An 11,398-nucleotide genomic window follows, 5' to 3' on the forward strand; every position below is an offset into this window, starting at 1 on the left:
CCCTCCTGGTGCGGAAGTCTAGCACTGTCAGGGGCTATTAATTTTTTTTAAAAAAGGCACATGCTCAGTTTAGGGTAGCAGGAAGCTGAACTTGCATTTCTGCCACCACTGTAAACCATGTCACAGTGAGTACTAGAAAACCACTTTAAAACAAACCTGAAAGCAGCTTGGCTCTAACCCTGCCATTTGTTTCTCTTCACAAGGCCCATAAGAAAAACAGGAATTCTTAAGCCAAACCAAATTTTATTTAGAACGACACTTAAGCCTTGACAGCAAATTTGCGTACAGAGTAGAGACGATCTTTCCTTTGCTGTTTCTTTGTCCTCAGACTCTCTTCATGCTTGTTTAGGCGGCGCCTAAGGGCCCGGGTCTTCTTTGGCCTCAGATCCAAAGGCTTGTATTTCTTACCCTTTTGGGAGAAGGATAACGGAACAATGTATTAAATAAAATTAAACTTGTCACATCTTAGTGGTTGCTATGGTTAGAGAACATGGCCAAACTTAGTGCTTTTTATTACATAGACGGTGCTAAACAGGATGCAACTCATCCCTTACAAGTGGGACAGCACAATGCAACCCAGAAGGACTTACTCTAGTAAGAGCCGATTCACACTGCAGTCACAGAAAGAAAGCAGTGCTGGGTGATTGTCTTGCACAAATCAAAGTCAGTTAATGACAATCCTAAACCACTTTAGTAGCAGAAACCATAAAGGTTGAATGACCGTAGAACCACCATTTCAGGTTTTTCAGGGGACCAGGAAAATTAGGGAAATGTCTTAAAGTAGATTTTTCTTCAAGTACTGAAAAGGTATAAGCACAGGAGTCAGTTTTACTTTGAGATACAATATTTACTGTGCTAAAGGGTTAAACATTGCAGAGTTAATGTTACACTATGGGGGGCATGTGCAAGGTCACTGTGTCAGTCACATAGACAACCTAAAGTAATAAGTGATTCGTGCAGGACTGTATAAGGGGCAGACTAATTGGAATGGACATTTTGATGTAAAATCCAGGAAAACTACTTAAATTCAGGGAAATGCACCCATTGAAATGCATTATAAATTGGAGGGACCACAAATAAATTTAAGATGTGGGGAAACTTAAAATCAGGGTATTTCAAATAGAGGTTTCACTGTACCTACAAAATTGCTGCTAGGGGCACATTTCAGCAAAATAGTCACTGGAAACTATAGCTAAGGAGCTGTGCATTATAATTTTTTAACTAAAGGACATGCGACAGTTCAGCGAAGAGACTGTTGCCTTTTGTAACCAACTGGGGGGTTTTGGTATTGCACACAATATCACTAGCAACATAAGCCATGGCCTTCATGGAACACTAAAATTTACTGGTCGGAAGGGAAAATTACATTTCACGATCAGACAGGTGCAGTTCCACACTGCGGAATGAATCCCTTTACTTTATTAACACAGAAATGCAGCTTTTTTAAATAGTAAAATACATTTAAATAAGTAAATATTTTTAATAGTATTGGGGAGATTTATTCCTCTGGAATAGAATGGCCATTCATGGTGGTCACAGTCATGCCTGATACAGTACATCTGGCATAGAGCATTTCTGCAGTGTCAAAATCAATGACATGGCACAGCCAGGATCAGGGTTTCCTGCTAGTAAATAAAATACCATGTGTCACAAGTGTAACAATGACCAGTGTAGGATAGTACGATATCCGTGTTAAACAAGACCAAAAAAAAAAAAAAACAACATTTTACAGACACACATTATACTATATATGCAGGTACACAAATATGAATTTTCCTTTTAAAAATTAACAGGTAAAGACATGGTGGAACTTACTTTGTAAAATTTCCTCAGGTTTTCCTTCTGTGTCTGGTTGATCACAGTCAGAACTCTGGCAATGGACTTGCGCACAACGCGGCTGTAGAAAAATTAATAAGAACTTGCATTTTAAAACCATTACACAGATGTAAACTATAGAATTCCTGCAAATCTTTTAAATGCCTCTTCTCTCACTGACCCTGGTCTCAGGATCATTACTGAAATGTAGTTAAAGGAACAGTAACACCAAATATGTGTTTAAAGTAATAAAAATATCATGTACTGTTGCCCTGCATTGGTACAACTGATGCGTTTGCTTCAGAAACACTGCTATAGTTCATATAAACAAACTGCGTGTAGTAATGGCTGAAATTGAAAAAAAGGCTCAATGGCACAGGTTAAATAGTGGATAACAGAACCACATTATGTTCTACAGAGCTTATCTGCTGTGTAACCTGAGCCTTTTCTTTGAATGGCTGCCCCCATTGCTACAGAACAGCTTATTTATATAAACAATAGTAGTGTATCTAAAGCAAACACCAGTTTTAGCAGTGCAGGGCAGCACTTCATTATATTTGTATTACTTTAAAACAATTTTATTTTTTGATGTTACTGTTCCTTTAAATCTGCACAAGACAATAGAACCATCAGTGCAAGGAATGGCAAAACACAGACAGAATGTTAGAATAGTGTATAGGAACTTTGCTTTCATATTTAAATTTACTACAGCCCTCAGATTATACAGCAAAGTTAAGCTGCAAAAACTAAATCATAGAAAAGTTAGTCTCCCCCCCCCCCCAATTTTTATTCTAAAAAGGACATTTAGATTAACGCACTTGCGATATGAAAGGATAAAGTCACACATGGAGGAAGTAATGAGAGAAGAGTTAAGGAGCAGGTCAGTAGAGGAATGTAGTAAGTGGTTGGGTGAAGATCTAGAGGTAAGTGTAGGGTGGAGCAGAGTTATGAACTGCTTTGAATGTCAAATGTCATAAGTTTGAATTTTATTTTAAAAGTTAATGGAAGCCAGTGCAGGGATTGGCAGAGGAGGGGCGTTTTTTACATTTAACAGTTAGTGTGGAAAACAAAACATACTGCCATAAACCATTCAAGTTGAACAAACTGTATATATTTAAAAACACTTGCAAGAAAACCAAGCTAAAACATAATTTAACCCAGCCTTCAGTGAAGGGCTATGGGTAGGATTTCATGGTGCGCATGGACCCGACACGTCGCAATACGACTAAACGCATGCGACGTTTCGGATGTTTTACAGAAAACGGAAGGGAAGGAGAAATTGAGGGAAACTACATTCATCAGACTGTCGGATGAAAACGCAGTGCACTTGTATATGGCCCACGCACACCATGAAGTCCGACCCTAAATCAAACAGGAAATCGAGGATGCAGGCAAACAGTAGATTGAGCACTTTACAGATGATGTTCCTTCTTAAAGGAGATGGAAAGGTCTTTTAACTTTGGTTAGGCACCCCCTAGTGATTGCATGTACTTACCTGAAACGTGGGGGCCGGTGCTCCTACCAGAATAAAACTGCACCACCCAGGATTCTTCAAGCCAGCACCATGGAGTGATAGTCTTCTAGCTTCTTTTTTCTCGCATGTACAGCAGCTTGACAAGCCGAACTTTAATGAAAAAGTTGGCTATTTTGTTCTACTGCATGCGTCTGCCCCAGAAAATTTAAGTTTTAAGAAGCTGGAAGACAATCTGTGGTGCTCACTGGAAGAATCCCGGGCCGATGCAGTTTTCTTCTGATAGGAGCACCAGCCCAGGGTATCAGGTAAGTAAATGTGATCACTTGGGGGTGCCTAACTTTTGGCACCCCCAAGTTAATATACCTTTCTTTCTCCTTTAATATGGAATTAAAGCTAAAATGGGTAATACTCACATCTTAGAGAGCTTTGAAGCAGCACCTCCTGTCACTTTAGCAACTCTGAGCTGTGACAGTTCCACTTTGAGGTCATCCAGCTGCTTCAGCAGCTCTTCCTTCTTCTTACCACGCAAATCTCGGGCCTTGATCTTAGCCTAAATAGGGATAAAACGAGAGGAATGAAGAGAGGCAACCAAGTTTTGCATGGAAACATGGGAGGTAGTCTTATTTCAATTTATTGGGCAATTGTTACTTTTGCTCAAGCACAATAATGCCTGTGGGAACAGCACTAAATACAGTCCCTGGCCCTATACAAGTTTCAGACATATTCAAGAACTGGCCACTACATAAACAACATATTAGCAACTTACAGTATTAACACTCAAAGGGGATCCTTCCCAAGCCTAGAATCTGATAACGAATATATGGATTCCAATACAGAGTCCAGAATCAAATTGCCCAGGACAATATCAATGTACCTACATGGACCCTCTTGAAGCAAATCAATGCTCTAAGGACTGCCCAACATACCTTTAAAGGAACAGCAACATCAAAAAATGTAATCGTTACAAGTAAAACAAATATAATGCAGTGTTGCCCTGCACTGGTAAAACTGCTTTGTTTAATTCAAAAACTATTTATATAAATAAGCTGCTGTGTAGCAATGGGGGCAGCCACTGAAATGAGAAACGGCTCAGGTTACACAGCAGATAAGCTCTGTAGAACATCATGTCGTTATCCACTATTTAACCTGTGCCATATAGCCTTTTTTCAATTTCTGCCATTGCTACACAGCAGCTAGCTTATATGAACGATAGTGTTTTCTATGTGGGGGGGGGGGGGTTCTACAGGGTTTCCTTCTTTAATACAGCTCATACATTGCGTCTGGATATAGCAGCACTATCATAACTAGGGTTAAGTAAATGTGACCAGTTTTGCAGAACAAAACGGCCAAAGATTTGGCTATACAAAAAAAATGGCTTTTTTTGCAGCAAAATATTTCATGCATCTCCATCATAACCTGTAGTCACCAAGAACAAGCACAAATATAGTAAAGTCTGTGATCCACATGACAACAACCGAAGATAACACCTTTTAGACTTAAAGGGGTGGTTCAGTTTTAAGTGGACTTCTATGTTTAAATTGGTCTTCAATATTTTTTCTTTTGAGTTATTTGACTTTTTCCAGCATTTAAATGGGGGTCACTGACCCCATATGAAATGCTCTGCAAGTCTACAACTGTATTGTTATTGCCCATGTTTCTATTCAGGCTCTCCTATTCCAGGGTCTCATTCAAGTCAAAGCATGGTTACTAGGATAATTCAGACCCTAGCAACCAGACTGCTGAAACTGCAAACTGGAGAGCTGCTGAATAAAAAGTTAAACAGCTCAAAAACCGCAAATAATAAAAACCAGTTGCAAATTGTCTCAGAATATCTATACAACATACTAAAAATGTATTTAAAGGTGAACAACCCCTTTAAGCCCATAACGAGTACTTTCTGGCTTTGAAGTAATAGCAATGTTGTTACCTACTCACTGAAAACATAAATCACCCCTAAGCGACTTTGAACATGTACATTGGTAAATGCTCGCTAAATGCTCGCTACACCGGTGCCTTCGCAAGAAGCCACGAACCAGTTCCGTATAGGAACACAGACAGCACCCAACAAAACGTTTGTATTTGTCTTATTAACCCGCATCCAACCAAAATAAAACCCTCGCTCAACACCACAGACCATGCTGCACCTCGGCGAGGAAATAAAACTTTTCTTTAATGGACCGAAACAGTACGATGGCACCGGATCCTCTCCGGACAACCCAGACTCACTCACCATTATCTCTGATGGCTGCCAGAGGAAAGGGAGGGAGTGAGCAGCCTCAGTGCTCTTCCGGGTGACGGACGAATCCAAAGGAGGATGTTTTGGTAGGGGAACAGACTGCCAACCCCTTACAAGTTTAATGATGGTACATTCTGAAGTGACGTTTCTACCTAGCCGCGTTTTAGGGTTGTTAGTTTGAGGTGTAATGGTTAGCCATTGATAACTAACTATTTAACAAAAGTAATACATGACAACAGATGTCTAAGTGGGCTAGCAGTAACCACAACCATCCTGTCAGTAACTTTAGCAAAGTTGTCTGGATAGGAATATGTTATGTGAGCTTTATACGTGGTTGTATTCTAATCATTTGCCTTTACCCTTTAGACAAATCTATTTAAAGTGAAAATAAAGCTCCAGGATTATTGAAATTGATCACTGGGCACACACGGTTTGGGGAAATTAAAACATATTTTGTTGGTAATTGAATACATTTTTAATGTATTTTAAAGATATTCTCCCCCCCCCCCCAAACAATAAGACCAGTAATTCAGTAAGAATTGGGATACTTCAAGCAAAACCTGGACGCTGTTTAAAGGAGTGAACATGGGAGCTGTAATTGCAAATAACTTTTAAAGCTAACACATACCATCAATTTGGTTAAAACAGAATAAAAGTGGGCGTAGATTATAAGGCTGCTGCCTCTGGGCCCACTAGGGCCCCCACCTCAGACACAAAGCACCCTCTGGCCTCACCCGCTCCGGCCACTTTTTCTTTCAGCCACTCCGGGGGCCCAGAGAGGGAGGTCGGAAACCGCTTACACTCATGGACCGAGTCTAGGGTTGCCACCTTTTCTGGAAAAAAAAATACCGGCCTTCCTATATATTTATCTTTTTTCCCTATTATTAATATTGGGATCAGCCATCATTTTTACCGGCTAGGCCGGTAAAATACCGGCCAGGTGGCAACCCTTACCGGGTCTGGGCCAACATGGGCTGATGCCCACCGGGTTTTTTCCCAGTGTCCCGCAGTCTAACAATGTCACTAAATGAGCAGATATTTCTCCTGATATGCCCACCAAAGGCAGGGCAATATCGGGCTAATCCGATCGTTCGGCCTAGGGCCAAACCATTGGATTACAACGATGGGAATGGGCACCGACAGGGCAAGGATCGCATCAACTACTAGCCAATGTGCCCCTCGATCGCAGATTAAATCAAACCTGCCCTATCACTATATGGCCGATTTTTGACCAAATATAGGTTGAGGAGGCCTGTCGGAAGGCCCCAAACACTGGCAGGTAAGCTGTTGAATCGATTTAAAGGACCCGAATCGGCATCTTAAATCTGCCCATGTTTAACCCACCTTAAGTTTTAAATCTTGGCCTTGATAAACATGTGTCTTATTGGCCTCTGCTATTATGCATATGGGTTACGCCATACATTGATTAGGCTAAAATAACTGACGAACCTGCATTAAAGGACTAGTGTCATGAAAAAAGATTGTCAAGGCAAGCTAACCCCTCACCATGAAAGAAAAATGCAGCCTTTTAATCATACTAAAGGACTTTCTAGTATTTTTTTTCTATAGGTTCTATAGGGGGTGTATTATTCCTTATATACTTAATGAACTTAATATTAATCTTAAATGAAGGATAGAAAGTTGCTTAATACTAAAGCTTAAAGGAAAGGTAAGATCACTGGGGCCAAATTTTAGGCATTACCCAGTAATTATAATAGCTTGCCTGATACCCCAGGCCGGTGCTCCTATCAGTAGAAGAGGGTACTAGGGTACTTATGTGTGAGCACCAAGGAGTGATCTTCTTCCACAACTTCTTTCTTCTGTTGCCCTGGGCCACTGCATGCCAGGTTGACCGAAAAAGCCAGGTTTTTACTTAAAGTTATGCTTACACTCCTCTAAGCATGCATCACGCCTACAAGATTGCAAAGAAGATTGCTTTGTGGTGCTTCCACAGATGTACCTAGGTTGGTGCAGTTTTCTGCTAACAGGATCACCAGAGTATTAGGTAAGTGATTATAATACCTGGGAGTGCCTTACCCCCAGTGATTTAGTGGTGGCACACCTGAGGATTCGAGGGAGATTAGTCACCCAGTGGATTGCTTCGGTTTCTGAAGTTTCCACATGAGACAACTTCGAAGCGATCCGTATACCATCCTGACAGCGATTCACATTATTGCCGGCGGGAAGTTATTTCAGGGAGATTAGCCGACCGAAGAAGAGGAGGTTTGTCGATGGGCGACATCTCCCCGAATCTGCACTTATGCCACCACCCTAAGAACACACTACACTGATTTCGGCCGGTGGAGAAACACAGGCTGAGAATCCACTGCTCCTCTTCTGCTGCATTGCCTACACCCAGAATCATTACCTCCGCTTGGGTGCAGGCAGACGCACCGGATTTCAGTACTGAAACACAACATTTTGCATTTCGCATGAAAATCCACTGTGCCTTAAGACGAGATTGGGAGCAGTGGGGCAACGGAGAGTGCAGAATCAGTGTTGTGTGACCCTAGCTTTAGCCTTTCCTTCTCCTTTAACTTCACTGAAAGCTTTCTGCTCACCACTATAGTGAATAATCTATATTGGTAGATAACTAGCTTCCATTACAATGACCTTATATTCTAAACAACTAATATTTTATTTTGCTTTAAGCAGGATTTCTTGGATAGTGTCAATGCATAGGGCACATGAATGAGTGCCAGTTAGTGTTTAGTGTATTTATACAAAATATGCACATACATACATCTGCAGTTTTTTCAGTTGGTCTTTAGAATAAAATATTTGAAAAAAAATCTTGCTGCTCAATCATATTTTTCAGTTACACTTAACAAATGTCTAGGTTTATAAATATATGGTTTGCCATTTAAACGAAAGCAAGATATATTAAGTATTTGAAAGCTTAAACTAAAACGCACAGTGGCTGTAAGATTCCATTTTTCCACCTTATGGTGTGTTATGTAACTCGGGGTATCTTGGAGGAGATGCTGACTTCTAAAATCTTGAAATGGCATGTCCTTTATCTTCCCACTCATTCCAGCTGGTTCTTCCAACACAACAGGACAGTTAGAGGAATTCTGGCAGAGATGGAATTGTGTCATGTAACCTCTTTTAAAATATATTTGCTAGCAGTATTTTTAAATAAAAAAAAAAAAAGAATATATATACAGTGTATATATATTATTTTGAATCAAATAAGTGTGCCTTAATTAAATTAGTATCATGGTCAAGTAGAATGTTCTGCCAGCTCAATATTGTAAATCAAGGGACTCACCCCCCTCCTCCAACTTGATGTCCAAAATAATGCTCACTTTTCCCCCTTCCAGGGTACAGGCACTATCAGTTCACAGCTGCAGTGGTGGAAATAGGTGCCCTAGTATCAATGGAAATACATTCTTTGGAATTAGAAATCTTACATCACCTTGCGGCAGTCTGATGAACAGGTCCAGTAGAGCACTACCTGCCTCAATGTGTAATGTGGTGGAGATGTAAAAACAGTTTGGGCTTGGCCCATTGGTTCCATGCTTCAATGCTGCTACAGGTATGGGACCTGTTATCCAGAATGCTCGCGACCTGGGTTTTCCGGATAACAGACCTTTCAGTAATTTGGATCTTCATACCATAAGTCTACTAGAAAATCATGTAAACATTAAATAAACCCAACAGGCTGGTAATGCTTACAATAAGGAGTAATAATATATTAGTTTGGCTCAAGTACAAGCTACTGTTTTATTATTGCAGAGAAAAGGGAAATCAATTTTAAAAATCTGGATTATCTGATTATAATGGAGAGACAATTTTTCTGTAATTCGGAGTTAACAGTTTTGGGAAGAACCTTTCTTCTTATCACCCAACACCTGTGTTCAACCTCCGTAAAAGCTCTTGTGGCTAAATAGACAGCATCTAGTGGAACGCCTGTTACTTTCAGAATGCAATGTTGGACAAGCAGATCTCCAGATATTGTGTTTTTCTAAAGTCACCTGAAATAACACTTTCCTTACCTGAAGTAAACTGCTGTGAGTAAATAATGACCCCCAACCTTGGCAGGACTTCCTGCCCCCTCCAAAAAAATTGTATACTAAATGCAAAAGAAGTCTTTTTCCTCTGTTAACAAAATCAGTTGCTAAGCACCAAAATGTGTGTGCGCTCAGTCACAATGAATGTGTGGGAGGAAGAGTTGGCCTTTATCCGTGCTTTTGCAACACAGTGTTTTTTCTTGCAATCTGGCACTAACAAAGTTAAACAGATTTTCATTTACACCATAAGGATTATAGTCATGAGTGTTTTTGCTCTGCTGAACTGCAACACTGTAATGTATTATTCCATTCTGTTCTATGGGCCTGTGCACATGAGACTGGACATAAACACTGCATACAGAAAAGAAACAGGCAAAAATGACCATGGCGATATATATATATATATATATATATATATATATATATATATATATATATATATATATACAGTATATATATATATATATATATATATATATATATATATACAGTATATATATATATATATATATATATATATATACAGTATATATATATATATATATATATATATATATATATATACAGTATATATATATATATATATATATATATATATATATACAGTATATATATATATAGTATATATATATATATATATATATATATATAGACAAATACAAGAGGTCCTCTGCACTCAACCCATTATCAATATATTTAAGACAGAGACATTTTGTGCATACTGCTACTGAAAAATGCCTTACCCTTTAAACAAAACAGGGATTGTTTGTCCATATATTGCAATATATTTAAGCTGGCCAACTACGTCAAAGTCATCCCATATCTGGCCAGTCCCTTTGTAAAATGTATAACTAAGCAATTGAATTCTTAATGAACAGATGAAAATTGAGTGTAGGACTGGCCAGATATGGGATGACTTTGACGTAGTTGGCCAGCTTAAATATATTGCAATATATGGACAAACAATCCCTGTTTTGTTAAGTGGTAAGGCATTTTTCAGAACCAGTATGTACAAAATGTCTCTGTCTTAGATATATTGATAATGGGTTGAGTGCAGAGGACCTCTTGTATTTGTCTATATGTATTTTGTGGTCACAGCCTCATTGCAGGGTAAGGGCACACGCTAAGATTCGGGGAGATTTAGTTGGAAACTTTAGTCGACTTCAGAAAATGAAGCCCTTCGAATGCCATCCCACCGGTGATTTCGATTGTAGCCAGCGGAAGGCTTTTCCGGGAGATTAGTTGCCGAAGAAGAGGCAATTTGTTGCCGGGCGACTAAATCTCCCCGAATGTTAGCGTGTGCCATTACCCTTAATATAACCCTTAATATAACAAAGCCTATAATAATACTATTGTATTAACTGCTACAGTGGTTCTACTTTAAAATGAGTTTAGAAAATAACGCACGCAAGAGCTTTAAAAACACCCTAGAGGACCTTACCTTGCCCACACCACTCCAGTGCATTTGTGATGTATGCTAATTTCTATTATAAAGGGAAAAAGTCATAGTAATGTCCCAACTTTGGAGCTAGACCAGTTCTAGAAGATTTATCTGCAGAACTGGTGTATCCGTAGGTGTATCCCCAGATCCCATTAGGGGGAGGCACTGCAAATTCCCAGTACCCTTTCATTTAGCAAAGGGGATTCAGGACCTGTGGATGGTAAGAAATGAATGGTGTATACTGTATACTATAGCACAAGGGGCGGTGGCCAATATAATTATATAAGTAAAAAAAAGTACAGGACACCAGGGCCAAAACTAGGGGTAGGCAGGAGATGCACGTGCCTAGGACTGAAAGACTAACAGTAACATGACAGGAGGACAGCTTACGGAAAGCATTTTAGGATATTCTCAGGAGA

The 11,398-nt window shown here is 39.6% G+C and overlaps 1 protein-coding gene across 2 annotated transcripts; it reads right to left on the bottom strand.

The window, feature by feature from the left end:
• Positions 1-226: 226 nt before the first annotated feature.
• On the bottom strand, positions 227-5,661 carry LOC108700022 (60S ribosomal protein L35). Of its 2 annotated transcripts, none has more exons than XM_018232862.2 (4): positions 5,520-5,661; positions 3,703-3,839; positions 1,816-1,897; positions 227-409 (listed from the first exon to the last, which is right to left on the bottom strand). In XM_018232862.2, the coding sequence occupies exons 1-4, from the start codon at positions 5,520-5,522 to the stop codon at positions 260-262; spliced, it is 372 nt and encodes a 123-aa protein (XP_018088351.1). In that variant the 5' UTR covers positions 5,523-5,661; the 3' UTR covers positions 227-259. The 2 variants fall into 2 exon arrangements, with proteins under 2 accessions (XP_018088351.1, XP_018088352.2); XM_018232863.2 differs by having other exon boundaries at positions 5,424-5,537.
• Positions 5,662-11,398: the final 5,737 nt, after the last annotated feature.

The sequence above is a fragment of the Xenopus laevis genome, chromosome 8S, assembly GCF_017654675.1.
Source record: "Xenopus laevis strain J_2021 chromosome 8S, Xenopus_laevis_v10.1, whole genome shotgun sequence".
Taxonomy (NCBI): Eukaryota; Metazoa; Chordata; class Amphibia; order Anura; family Pipidae; genus Xenopus; species Xenopus laevis.